At 36.2% G+C, this 15,115-nt stretch overlaps 1 protein-coding gene across 1 annotated transcript in view; it reads left to right on the forward strand.

Moving 5' to 3' along the window:
• The first annotated feature begins 1,606 nt into the window (after positions 1–1,606).
• The window catches only part of CLEC2B (C-type lectin domain family 2 member B), a 31,070-nt gene continuing 17,561 nt past the window's right edge, over positions 1,607–15,115 (forward strand). Inside the window, exons 1-3 of the mRNA XM_037068384.1 lie at positions 1,607–1,817; positions 11,214–11,297; positions 11,411–11,494. Of these exons, the coding sequence (XP_036924279.1) occupies positions 1,739–1,817; positions 11,214–11,297; positions 11,411–11,494 (247 nt within the window). The 5' untranslated portion in view covers positions 1,607–1,738. The remainder of the gene's footprint in view (positions 1,818–11,213; positions 11,298–11,410; positions 11,495–15,115) is intronic.

A 15,115-nucleotide genomic window follows, 5' to 3' on the forward strand; every position in this document is an offset into this window, starting at 1 on the left:
TTCATCTGAGTGAAGGCTGTCCTTGTGTCCTCTTTCTGTCCATCTCCTCAAGGAAAAAGTTCAACCATGCCCTCAGCAAAGCCAACACAAAAGCCAGCATCCAGAGTTTTTGCCTCGCATTAAAGCTTAATCTTTCTGAAGCTCACACAGTCTGCTCTGGGCCCCCAAAGCTGTTTGAGACACATAGTTATGAGTTCCGGGGTGAGAGAGAACCTGCCGACGTAGGGGGCAAGTGCACTATCTGGTGGGTGAGAGAAACAGAGAGAGCTTCTTTGTTTCTCTAGCTTGGGTTTGGAACGGACCAGGTGCTTTTTCAGTGAAATTTCAGTGAAATTCCCAACTTTTCTAAGGGTTTTGATATAGGTCCACAACCCGTAATTAGACTGACAGGCATCTATGCTGAAGCACCTACCTTCACACAGGCCAACAATCTGGTACTGAAGAGGGGGAAGAGAGGAGTGTTAAATCCTCTTGGCCAATCAATGCTATGATTCCCTGGGGTGTGATGCTATAGCCACCTGGTAAAGCTAGCAGGCTCATGTCCCCAGTTCATGAAGTTCAATGTCCAGTTCCCTTTGCTTCCCTTTCTTATTAATGATCAGCCAACTACCTATGGAAATGTTAGGACTGTCCATACTGGAGAAAAATATGTTGAAAAGTAGCAAAAACTAAGTTTTAGAAGCTGAACATGGTTATGCAGGATGTTTTCTGCAGGTGTTGATTTTCTGTCAGTGAAACTTCTTAAACTTGGAGCAACAATGGAATGCTTCCTAAAGAGCAAAAGAAGGAATATATGATTTTCTTATTATTCCTTTTTTAGTTTTTTTTTAAATTTAATGTATCAGGGTGACACTGGTCAGTAGGGTTGCATGGATTTCAGGTGTGCATTTCTATGATACATGATCTGCATATTGCTCTGGACACCCACCACCCAAAGAAAAATCATTTTGTTACTATACATTTGGCTCCCTTTACCCTTTACTAACCCCCTAACCCATTCCCTCTGGTAACCATCATACTGCTGTCTGTGTCAATGAGTTTCAGTTTTAAATCCCACATATGATTGAAATCATATGGTTCTTAGATTTCTTGCTGACTTATTTTCTTTAGCATAATATTCTCAAGGGCCGTCCACGCTGTTGCCAATGGCAGTATTTCATTTTATGGCTCAGTACTTTTCCATAGTACGCAGGTGTCAGACCTTCTTCTTCCAATCCTCTATGGAAGGACCCTTTGATTTCTCTTTTATTTCCTTCGTGTTTCTTTTTTATTTTCAAAAGATTATTTTTAAATTGAACTTATTGGGGTGACATTCATTCATAAAATGTATAGGTTTCATGTACACAGCTCTGTAATGCATTATCATCACACTGTATTATGTGTCCCACCACACCTAGTCAAGTCTCCATCCATCCCCATTTAACCCTCTTTTACCCTCTCCTACTTCTCTCTACCTACCTGTCCCTATTGTTCTCATCATACTGTTTGCATCTATGAGTTTTTCTTAACTAAGAAAGAAGAGGACGACTACATTCTTTTAAAGTAAATTTCCTGTTTTCTCCACACCAGAACAATGACTCAGTTATAGTCATGTGATTGCTTTCATTTTGAGAAAGAGCATTTAAAAACTTATTTTCCTTCACAGAAGTAGTGTGACTAGAGTCTGAAACCGTGTTGTAAAAACAACTCTAACATCCTTGCTTTAAAGTGAAAACTTTAAAGAGAGGTTTTGGAAGCTATGACACAAAGCATCGCCTTAGATGACTTTCCGGTGCCAAAAAATGCTAACAGCCAAGAGACGGGTGAAGAAAAGCAAGGTAAGGCTGCTTTGTAGTTTTATCATTCAACGGGGAAGAAATCTTATGTTTAGATAACAACTCCATAAAAGAAAATTAGTACTTCAAAATTAAGATTTGTAATTGAGTATTTTGTGCTTTTAATTCAGATTCACTTTATCTTATCTTAATTAATACTGTAGAGGGATTAAACCACAACTTAAAACTTCTCAAGATTTAGTTTCACTTTTACTTAGCATTACTGGCTAAGTAATACCGGCATTACTGGAGGAGATGTTAAATATAATTGACATAATTGACATAGTCATTCAGTGCCAAGAACACACTCAAGATATGAAAAAATGCCCAATATTTGTAATTTCTTAAAAGATTGTTTATGGACAGTGAAATAAAAATAAACTAGATGTCAGAGGTAGTTTATAGCAGAAAGAGTGTCTCTCTCCCTTTCCCTTATCTAAATAATTTCCAATACACTGTTATTTTTGAGGATGTCTCTGGCAACCTTTAAAAGGGTGAGTAAAGATAATGTACCAAAAATCTTAGAAAACAAGGTGGTATTATTGTGTGTATTAAATTACGACCTCAGAATATACAAGATCCCAATTCTAAATCTAACAGGAAAATCTTTTAAAATTATTTCAACAAGGTTATTTATAGTCAAACTATTATAAAGAAGGCAGGGAATGAAACTAAAATGATTTAAATACACCAACCCATGACTTAGGGGCTGTAGTAAGTCTTAAACACTTGCCACTTTATTTTATTTGAACCTACCAGTACATTCAAGTCAGAAATTATTGTTGCAGTTCATATTAGAACACATACATACTTTAGTCCTCTTTTACAATTGAACAATTCTTTCTAAGGTTAAATCAAAGAGAATTGAAAACAATGTGATTAAATATTTTATGGTAACATGAAAATATCTGAACCAAAATTTTAAGAATGCTTTCTAGCCACACATAAAATCTGTGTTAAGTTTGACCTCACATACCAATCAACATTGAGAATTCTTTCTTTGTCATCAATTTTTGACAGTTTTAAAACAGTGTGCCTTGTCACGGCTTATATTTAAGTCTTTTATCCACCTTGAATTTATTTTGGTATATGGTGCAAGTTAGTGCTCAAGTTTCATTTTTTTGCAGGTAGCTGTCCAGTTCTCCCAACACCATTTGTTGAAGAGGCTATCTTTACCCCATTTTATGTTACTGCTCCCTTTGTCAAATATTAATTCACTATAGAGAGTTGGGTTTATTTCTGGGTTCTCTATTCTGTTCCATTGGTCTCTGTGCCTGTTTTTATGCCAGTACCAGGCTGTTTTGATTACAGGCTGACAGTGACCAGAGGGAAGAGGGGAGGGAATTTCAGGGAAAATAGGGGAGAGATTTAGAGGAACATATATAAAGGATACATGGACAACAACTGAGAAGGGTGGAAATGGGAGGGAAGGGGGGGAGCACGGAGGGTGGGATGGGATGGGAGTAATAGACAGAAAACTGTACTTGAAAAATAATTAAATTAAAAAATTAATTAATTAATGTTAAAAAAACGGTGTGCCTTGGAGAAGGCCTCTTTGAATTGAGGTAACTAGTGTTCTGTTTTCATCTTGGATTTGAGGATCAACCTCTTTCCATAGGTTTGATAAGTTCTCATCAACTATTTGTTTGAATAGGGTCTCCCTTCCCTTCTTCTTCTCTTCTTCTGATATGCTTATTATTCTTATATTGTTTTTCTCTGAGGCAGTCAAGTAGTTCTCACAGAGCTCTTTCATTTTTTATGCTTACTAAGTCTCTTCTTTCCTCTGCATCATTTCTAGATTTCTATCTTTTATATCACCAATTATTTTCTCTACGCGGTTGCCTCTATTTCTTGTGCTTGCCCGTGCATTTCTGATCTCTTTTACTGAATGCTTCATCTCCAAAATTTCTATCTGGTTCTTTTTTAAAGTTTCAATCTCCTTGGTAGAGTGCTCATTTTGTTTATAAATTTGATTTCTGAGTGCATTAAATTGCCTCTCTGTATTCTCTTACATCTCATTGTGTATTTTCAGGACGGCAATCTTGAATTATCTGTCATTTATATCACATATTTCCATGTGTTCAAGTTTGCTTTCTGGAGGTATTTTTCTTCTTTTTTCTTTTTAAAGAATATTACATTTTTTTAATTTTTTAAAGTATGTTTTGTTGATTATGCTATTATAGTTGTCCCTTTTTTCTCCCCTGTATCTCCCTCCTTTCTGTACCCCCACACCCACCAGCATCTTCCCTTAGTTCATGTCCATGGGTCATACATATAAGTTCTTTGGTTTCTACATTTCCTATACTATTCTTAACCTCCCCCTATTTTGTGTCTACCAATTATGCTTCTTATTCCCTAAATGTTTTCTCCCTATTCTCCTACTCCATGTCCCCACTGATAACTCTGCATGTGATCTCCATTTCTATTATTCTATTTCTGTTCTAGTTTGCTTAGCTTTTGTTTTTGTTTTTTTAGGGTCAGTTGTTGATGGTTGTCAGTTGTTATTGCCATTTTACTGTTAATAGTTTTTGATCTTCTTATATTTGTTGACGTGTGCACTGGCCTGCAGTGTCCGAGGCCTTATGAATGAGATATGAGACAAATTCACATGGACTACTGAGTCCTGCAGAGGAAAAGGGACAGCAACAGCTACTCTCTCAAAGGCAGAGCACACCAACCCTGGCCCGGACAGGCTTGTATTGGGTTCACTTAGCACAGGAATACAGGTAAAGTTCATTAATCATTGTCAGGCAGTACGGATCAAACAAACTCATTTCCTGCTCAGTCCCTTATCATTTAATCAAAAATATTCTTAGCGGAGCAAATTTCACAGGATTTTATATATTCTTTCTTAGGCCTGATCACCTGGGGAACTCGCCCTTTCCAGCACAGGGCTGCACCAGCCTCTGTCATTGTTTCAGACTTAAGTCAGGCAGGAGAAGTAAGGCAGCCAAGAGATTAGGACACTTCTTGCAGACAGAATGAGGACTCAGGCTATGTCAAAGCTGAGGGGTGAGGGTCCATCATCCCCTTTTGCTTTGTCCCCCAAGTCCTTCCCTGGGGCCTCCCCATGATCATGCCTGTCTTAGGTCGTTCCCCTCTGAGGAATCTTACCCGTCATTGGCTAACCGATCAAGAATTGGGGGCCAGGCAGGGTGAAGTAAAAGGAGCAGATGCAGCACCACTTTCAGGGAGATAAGCTCTGTCTCCTTAGTGGCTTATGGTCCGAAGGTCGCTCACTCAGCCTTAGCCATGGGGTGGGGGAGGGTTAGGATTATTATAACTTCTAATAAATATAAATGAAAACTTTCTCAAAGAGTTGGCTCACCCAAACCAAACTTTCAAATAATTCTCACAAACACTTAGTATGTATAGTCTGAGTGTCTTCTTGATGGCTGCGGTGCATATCATGACAATAAATGAGAGGATTACATGCTGAAACAGCTAGCTTCATTCTCATATCAAAAGCCTTTTGTTTCTAATGTAAATTTTTTTGTCTTTGATACAAACAAGTAGATGCAAGCAACTTCACTGTCATGAATATGTAGATTTAAAATTACATTAAATCAATACAAATCATATCTATTATGTATAACACTAAATATAAAATGTATAGATATATAATTTGAAATTATAAACACCATAGTAATAGTAGTAACTTAGTGTGTGATGTGATTCATCTATTGATTTATTTTGGACTTTATTTTTTAATATGTTCTTAATTCTACTTATTGGCATCTTATCATATTTATTTTCTAGAGCTATGAGCTAGATAATAGGGTATGTTGTTTGACTTTAAATTCATTGGCTCTTTTCTGTTAACTGTTTTTGGAGAAGATTAGATTCAGAAACTGAGAAAAATTAATTAAACCAATAAAACTTCTCCATAGGGAACATAATTAGAATCCTTTGCTTTTTTGATTATTATAGAAATTAATGTGGTACTGTTTTAGTTACATTGCGTTTGCCAAAGAAGAGCTTCATTTTGTAACAAAGATCAAAGAACACTTATCTTATCAAAAGGAGCTATACTTCTGGAGACACAGACTCAGGTAGCAAGCTAAATTTTGCTCCAGAGAAAAGAAAAAGGGCACTCATTGTGGTTTTAATTTGTATCTTTCTGATGCCTAGTGATGCTAGGCCTCCTTTCATGTGTCTCTGGGTCCTCTATATGTCCTCCTTGGAGAAGTGTCTGTTCAGATCATTTGCCCACTTTTTAAAATTGGATTGTTTGTCCTCCTGGTGTGGAGTTGTGTGAGTTCTTTATATATTTTGGAGCTCAAATGCTTGTCTGAGGTATCACTGGCTAATATATCTTCCCATATGGTTGGTTCCCTTTCATTTTGCTGATATTTTTTTAGCTGTGCAGAAAGAAGCTTTTTGTTTTTATGAGGTTCCATGTGTTTATTCTTTCCTTCATTTCCCTTGCTCTACAGGACATATTGGTGAAAATATTGCTAATACATATCAGCTATATATATTTTTTCATCCCAAAGAAGCTAAAATACATATTCTTTTCAAATGCACATGGAAATTAAATACTTATGTTACTATACAGCACTTGGTGTTCCAGGATGTTATGAGTCAGTCTTGGGCTGTATTTTGCATCAGGTTAACAACTTAATAGAATCTCTGAGAACTAATGCACAAGATGTGCATAGCCTCCCCTTTCCTAAATGGCCTTCAGACTGTATTTCAGTCACTCTCTTAGCCATGATTATTCCATTTTTTCTCTGTTATTAGTTGTTAACTAAATGGGTTATTTGTCGAGCTGCCCTCAGACACCATTTGTTTTTTGCATTCCTTTGTTGCACACATTCTAAGGGCCCAGCAACTTCTTTGAAATTCATCTTTTTAAACATTAAAGTACAGTTGACATACCATACAATATTAGTTTCAAGTGTGCCATGTAGTGATTTGACATTGTCTCCTATTTATCTTACCATGTAGTCACCACATTAAGTCTAGTAACCATCTGTTAATACTAAATTTATAGTAGGAGGCCAACATTTTCTGTTGTTGTTTTTTTTAAATAAGAATAGCAAGAAAGGCCTTATAAAATGAAAGCTATTTGTACTGAGTGTAGAAAACTAGATTTTAGTGCCCAGGCGGAAAATATTACAAAAGAGGCTGACTACCCTACTTAAAATAGTGAATAGAAATATATTTAAAATTTCTACTTAGTACAGCTCTAAATAATCTTTTGTCCCTCCTCATATATAATCATTAAAATATGAAAAGATGGGACAGGTAACATAAGAAAAAATAATAAGAAAAGTTTTCTTTTATATGATTTCTCTTAAAAGTCAGACCTTCTGAAAACAGCATATATATATATATATATATATATATAATTTTAAAAAGAAATACTATTATTTAATGGATGAAGAGATATATGCTAAAATGGGGTAAGAAAATAAAATTGTGCGTAGTAAATATTTAATCAAGATTTTGAACCTGCGATATTGATAACAATGAAATCCTTTGTCCATTACACCAATTCACGGACAGACAGTGTCATGATGACATATGAAGCTGACTGATGGTGTAGGATATGAAAAACAAGTATTTGTTTTATGGATACCTAATATTTGAAGAAAATTGATAAAGAAAGAAATTAATAAGGTAATATTTGAAAGGAGATTAAAAACTTGAACTTGAATTGTCACCTGAGCCATAGGACAGCCCCCAAAAAGACTGCAAAGATAGATGTGCTCATTGAGAACTTTTTAAAACATGAATCTGCTAATAGCAAAGAACCACTAAAAAAATTCAGTGGCTTCCCACTATACTTACAAGATCAAGTACTTTTCCATCACCTTCAAAGCTTACATCATGTATCTCCCGTGCTATCGCTTACCTAGTCATCGTTGTACTTCGCTACATTCTTTTATTTTCTTTCCTGATTCAAGGCAACTGCATTTGCTGTTCTCTCTGCTTAAAAAGCTCTTTCTTGTTTATTTGGTATGGTTAATGTTCAGTTTATCCATGGAAACATTTGGTCCATAGTTAATAGAACTCCTGCTCACCTGAAAGACTGGAACTCAGGCCCACCCATCTGAGGCTCCTGGGACACAAAGGGTTATTTTGACAGGACAGCTGCAACACAATTATCAGACCAAGAAAACATGATAGCATTTTTAATAATGTATTAATCCTATAAACCCAAAATAGAAATAAAGGTTATGGGCTATTTGAACGCAGGCATATTTGCTTAAGTGTGGATATTTTAGACCAACATAAGGGACCGTTTGTGGATTTGGTGAAGACCAAATATGTTTGTGGACATTTTGGACAAGGCCAACTACCGAGGACCTTTAGGCATAGACTAAAGTGTCTCCGTGAACATTTTAGGCAGGACTAAATGTCCTGCAGAATTTGGTGTAGATGGCTACCACTCACATTTCAGGTCTTGGTTTTAATGTAATTTCCACAGAGTGAGCCTCCTGCTTACCGTTTTTGGGCTCTTCCCTCTTCTTAAGTCAGAGTACTTTGTTTATTGCCTTTCTTGCTGTTGTTGCAATTTATAATTTTATATTCATTTTTATCAGTTTCTCAGTCTTGTCCAAATGTATGTTCCAGGAGATTATGCATTGTGTCTTTCTGTTTACTATTATATTAATGGAAACTAACACATAGTAGGTGATTAATAAACATTTGGTAAAGGATGAAAGAATAAATAAACACAGTGCTGTGTCAAAGGTGAGGCACTGCAGTTACTACACATTATGCTTATTGTGTAGCTTTGAAATTCCAGATAAGCAGAAGAAATGCATAGCTAAGGACAAGACTTTTCAAAAATTTGGAAGAATTACACAAAATTAGACACAACTCCATAATTACATTTCTCAGATAGGTGAAATAATAAAAGCTGGGTAATTCCAAAACAATGTTGATATTCTTTTCTTCATTTCCTTTCCTTCCTAACAATATTTTTTAGAAATTACTTTACTGTGAATTCTAATCAGTACTAGTATTTCCGTGTATTACTCCTGATAGTTTAGGTTAGTATCACACATTTAGAAAAATATTTAACTGATATATATCAATTTGCTTGTTTTTTTAAATTGTCTAATAAGATAATTGGATAAGTGTGCAAAAACATTTAAACTACATTTATTCTAGTTCTGGTTTTAAAAAAGAAATAAAACAGCTTAAAAATCCACTAGAAGAGAACAAATGTTTATGTTAATGGTATAGCCATATGAAAGAGTATTAATCAGCCATGGGGTTGGGGAGGGGAATATTGGTGCAAAGAAGCAGAAGGGACTAGACAAAGAACATGTGTGAATGGCACCCGAATATGGACAACAGTGTAGGGATTCACTGTGGAAGCAGGGTGGTGGGATGGGTAGAGGAGGGCAAAGGGTGAAAAATCGTGACAACTGTAATAGAATAACAATAAAACATGATTTAATAAAAAAATGAAAAAATAAAATATCTGATATTAATTTTTTAATTGTGATGTAAAGTTACATTTTTATATAATAGGTAACTAATCTGTTGCTCTTAATGAACAGCCACTCTAAAGTTTTAATGGCTTAAAACAACAATCATGACATTGCTGGCACTTTTATGGGTTAGGAATGTAGACAAGAATCAGTGGGAATGGCTGATCTCTTCCACATTGTGTCAGCTGGTATATTTGGGCAGGGACTGGGCATCCAAATATCACCACTCACAGTTTAAGCCTTAATGGTGGTTGGATTCAGCTATTTATCCTCCATATTTCCTCTGTCTCTGTCTCTGTCTCTCTGTCTTTCTCTCTGCCTCTTTCTCTCTCTCTCTATTACTCTCTCTCTCCACTTCTTTAGATGTGGCTGAGCTCCAGATGAGTGAAAGCAGAAATTGCAATTGCAATATCTCTTCAGGTCTGGGCTTTAAAGTCCCAGACTGCCACTTCTCCCACATTTTATTGGTCAAAGCAAGGCACAAGACCAATTCAAATTCAGGTGTCAGGAAATACAGTGAACCTCTTGATGGAAGAGTAGCAATATCCTGTGTGCAAGGGATGGTGGACAGAGGGAGGCATGACTCACTAAGGGCCATTTTTCATGGTGTGCCATCCATGGGAAGAACATATTGTCAACTGAAAACATTGGGTTATGCAACAATGGGTACAAGATAATTGTACTCATTTAAAATTATGGTTTTGGGGGGGTGAAAGGCTATGTGTATGAAAATAGAATTACAGAAACACATAAGATGGAAGGATATTAATACAAATGGAATTCTGGTTATTTCTAAGTAGTGTAAATTTGGATGCATTTTAAATATCATTTCTTTAATACATACACTATGGAATAAAGTATTCAACAAAAGAATAGTTATTTATTAGGGGAAAAAGATAGGAATGATAAACACTCTCATAAATGTATAGCCTAACTTAAAGTAACTTCTATATTTTAAAAAATTTTATACAATTTTGCAATAAAAACAAATACTTTATAATATTATAAAATAAAAATATTTCATTTCAAAAAACTTAAGTACCACATTTTCCAAAATGGGCACTAATAAAAGAAAGCCAGTTGCTGGTCAGAGGTGAATTCTGTTCTATGACTTTGCAGATGAGGAAGTACAGGAGCAGAAAAAAAAGAATGACTTATGCAAGTTCCCATTGTTTGTTTCTGGCAAAGATCTTAATCCGAAATCTTTTGATTGATTATTCTATGATCTTTCAAATATGCTATGCCATCAATCATTTAACATAGACTTTTCATTAGTTAGAAAGTATATTTTCTTAGAAACATTCAAAGAATATCAAGATGTGCTGATATGTCACCACCGAGCAGCGGTTTTTCAAGCGTGTACAGTGGCACAAACATGCAACACCCAACTATTTCATTAGTGGCACTGACTTCTTTTTCCTTAGATTGTCAAATTTTTGAAAAAAGACAACAGGCAGCACAACACAAGCTCTCCAGTGTGAATGAATCAAAATTATGCCTTTTTTAAATCAGATCGGCAGAAAGTATAATATATATTTTGGTGTGCCACAGAATTTTAGTAATTAGTTTGTGTGTGCCATCAAATGAAAAAGGTTGAAAACTGCCTCCCTGAATGACGATAGTGAAGGGGGGGGCGGGGGGAGGGTGGCCCCAGGCCTGAGGAAATTCCAGCATCTTTGGGGGTGCATATTTAATTCTCAGACTGACAGTCAAGTTCATGGTAACACTTGGATCGGGTATAAGGATGTCCTGAGAAATTTCAATCAAAAAATATCAGATTTTTTTTCCTACGACAAACAGGAAAGGTTTGTTTTGTGTCATATCCTCGTGAAATATCAGAGTAAAACTGCCTAAAGAGGTTTGTTCGATGCAGTTAAGAATGCAAATTTCAGTTATTAGCTTCTTTTTAAAATATATGTATACATATATATGTATATATTGATTTCAGAGAGAGAGAAACATCGACATGAGAAAAACATCAATCAGTTGCCTCCCACAGGCACCACAATAAGAGACCGAATCTGCAACCTAAGTAAGTGTCCAGACCAGAAACTGAACTCATGACCTTTCAGTGCACAAAACAGCGCTCCATCCAACCAACCAGACTGTTTCTTAATCTACACGTATTTGTCTTTTGTTTTTCAGGTTGGGACAAGTATAAGACACTGGTTATTGGACTTTTAGTATTAATACTTTTAGTATTAATTATTATTTGTGTATATACTGCAAGTGAGTAAATTATATATTTTATTTCTTCAATTTTTCTCTGTTCAGAGTTTTCTATTGCATGATTATTTTTATTTCTGTCTCATCCATGATCTTTTCTTACTATTCCCACTCCCTTCCCATTAGTCATGATATATTTAATGGGCATGAATGAATGAATTATTATGAAGTGCGTGACCTATGTAAGGCACTGGGTGATGCAAAAATTAAGACACATTTGTTTACCATGATAATGATAATCACTATTTTGACTTCTGTTTCACAAGTTAGTTATTCCCACTTAAAAATTTTAACATAATATCATGCAATTTTCATGCATCCTTTGCATCTCATTTTTAAAAAATGTTCCACATTATAGTGTGTTATTCTTTCATGTCATATCATGTAGGAAAATTTCATTGACTCATTATTGTAGAAGAGGGTTGGAAATTTTTTTATACAAAAACTTTTTGTAAAAAAACATAGTAAATAACTTAGGCTTTCTTAGCAGTACAATCTCTATTGCAGCTTCTCTGTAGCAGTGCAAGGGCAGCTGCAGAAGATTCATAAATAATCGATCATGGCTGTGTTGAAACAAAATTGATCATGGAAATTGCAATGTTATATAAATTTCAGATATTACAAAATATTCTTCATTTTATTATTTTGGCTAATTATTTTTATTGTTTTTATCATTTTAAAATATAAAAAGAATTTTAGGTCTGAATGTAGCCTCAGGTTGCAGATTGCAAATTCTTGCCATAGAGTATTTCATGCTATATATTATTACTAATTTTACTTTTAATGGACATTTGGATTATGTCACATTTTGACTGTTGAAAATTATATTGCTTTAAATGTTTTCATACTTTTAGTCTTTTAGTGAATAGTGGGTATCATTTCTAATGTAGTTATAAAACAATTATTAAGCCATAGGGTGTACCTAAGTCAGATTTAGTAGATAATGAATAGATAATAGATAATCCAACCAAAAGTGTATGAGAGTGTGAGCTTCTGAACATACTTGTCAACACTTTATTATTAGCTTTCTCTGTTGTTGTTATTCTGACATGGAATGTATATATTGGTACCTTTTCATGATCTTAATCAGAATTTTCTTGATGACCCATACTATATTAAGCTTCTTTTTATATTTATTTTTTATTTAGCCACAGTATTTTGTGATGGGCATATTCACATACTTTCCCATATTTTTACTGAGTTAGCTCTCAGGACTTGTATAGTTTTGTGTTTTAAACTTAGGTGTTTGGACTATTTTTAGTTAATTTTTATGAAGGCTGCCAAGTCTGTGTCTAGATTTATCTTCTTGCATGTAGATACCCAGTACCATTTGTTGAGAAAACTACCTTTTGTTTCATTGTATTGGCTTAGTTTTTCGTTTGTTTGGTTGGTTTGGTTTGGTTTGTTTTTTATCAAGGATCAGTTGACTGTATTTATTACTGCTTATTTCTGGGTTCTCTATTTTGTTCTGCTGGTCATCTTGTCTATTGTTTAACCAATACCACCTCATGATTATTATACCTTTAAAGTAAATCATTTTTATGGCTCCTTTTTCTAAATATATTTTATTAATTATGCTATTACAGTTTTCCCATTTCCTCCCCTTCATTCCCCTCCACCCTGCACACCCTCTCCCACCCACATTCCCCCCTTTAGTTCATGTCCATATGTCATAAGTTCTTCAGCTTCTACATTTCCATACTATTCTTGCCCTCCCCCTGTCTATTTTCTACCTGCCATCTATGCTACTTATTCTCTGTACCTTTTCCCCCTCTCTCTTCCTCCCACTTCCCTGTTGCTAACCCTCCATGTGATCTCCATTTCTGTGGTTCTGTTCCTATTCTAGTTGTTTGCTTAGTTTGCTTTTGTTTTAGGTGTGGTTGTTAATAACTGTGAGTTTGCTGTCTTTCTACTGTACATGTTTTTTATCTTCTTTTTCTTTTTTTTTATTTAATTCTTGTTCAAGTACAGTTTTCTGTCTTATATTCCCAGTCCTGTCCCCCTGCCCACTGCTCCCCACCTCCCTCCCATTTCCGCCTCTTTAACATTTCATATAATAAGGGCTGGGTGATGATGAACTTCTTGAACTTACCTTATCTGAGTAGCACTTTATCTGTCCTTCCATTCTAAATGAAAGCTTTGCTGGGTAGAGAAATCTTGGCTGTAGGTCTTCGGATTTCATGACTTGGAATACTTCTTTCCAGCCCCTTCTTGCCTGTAAGGTCTCTTTGGAGAAATCTGCTGACAGTCCGATGGGTACTCCTTTGTAGGTGACTGTCCCCTTATCCCTTGCTGCTTCTAGGATTCTCTCCTTTATTTTAATCTTGGATAATGTAATTATGATGTGCCTTGGTGTGTTCCTCCTTGGGTCCACCTTCTTTGGGACTCTCTGAGCTTCCTGGATTTCCTGGAAGTCTATTTCCTTTGCCAGATTGGGGAAGTTTTTCTTTATTATTTGTTCAAATAAGTTTTCCACTTGTTGCTCTTCCTCTTCCCCTTCTGGTACCCCTGTAATTCAGATGTCGGAACATTTGAAGATGTCCTAGAGGTTCCTAAGGCTCTCATTTTTTTGAATTCTTGTTTCTTCATTCTTTTCTGTTTGGTTGTTTCTTTCTTCCTCTGGTCTACTCCATTGATTTGAGTCCCAGTTTTCTTCCCATCACTATTGGTTCCCTGTGCATTTTCTTTCATTTCACTTAGTGGGCCTTTATTTTTTCATCTAAATTGAGACTAAAATCAACCAATTCTGTGAGCATACTGATCACCAGTGCTTTCAACTGTGCATCTGATAGGTTGGCTATCTCTTGGTCACTTAAAAGTATTAGCTCTGGGACTTTGATCTGTTCTTCCATTTGAGCTTTTTTTTTTGGGGGGGGGGAGGGTCTTGTCCTGCCTATTACATATGAGGGGCAGAGCCTTAGGTGTTCACCAGGGCAGGGCAATGCAGTGGCTGGGTTGTGACGCTGTACCTGGGGGCGGAGTCAGAGAGGGAGCAATGATATTTGTTCTGCTCTCTCTCAGATTTCAGTCCCTTCTGCCATTTTCCACAAGCAAATTGGAGCCTTCTGGTGCTGATTCCTAGGTAGATGGGCTTGTGTACATTCTAGGACCCTGTGGGTCTCTCCAAGAACTCTCCTAGGAGGCTAGGAGTCTCTCCTGGCAGCTCAACCCCCACAAGTGGTTTCAATTGGTGCTTTATTTCCAGGCACTGGAACCCTGGGTTGCATGGTCTGTCTCACTGCCCATTTTCACCTGGTTTATCTGCGCGCAAATGTATGTCTGATCAGCTAGTTGCCTTGCGCGCCTCATAGGGTCTGCTCATTGCCTCCCCACACCCAGGGTCTGCCAGCCACTGCCTGCATGCCAGGTCCACCAGCCACTGCTTTTTCCCACCTTGACCTGTCTCCTCTGGTCACCAACTCTACCCCTCATACCGGTCTGGATGAATGGTTGTCGGGGCTTCCATACAGTTCACTTTTCTGTCAATTCTCGTTGTTGTTTTTTGTTGTTGTTGTTTCTAAATTTATGTTGTCCTTAATTTTGGTTGTGCAAGAGGGCACAGTGTATCTACCTACACCTCCATCTTGACCAGAAGTTTTAAGGTAAGTCTTGAAGTTGAATAGT

Source organism: Sturnira hondurensis, unplaced genomic scaffold (genome assembly GCF_014824575.4).
Source record: "Sturnira hondurensis isolate 20B ecotype Veracruz unplaced genomic scaffold, ASM1482457v3 Scaffold0017436, whole genome shotgun sequence".
In the NCBI taxonomy this organism is placed as follows: Eukaryota; Metazoa; Chordata; class Mammalia; order Chiroptera; family Phyllostomidae; genus Sturnira; species Sturnira hondurensis.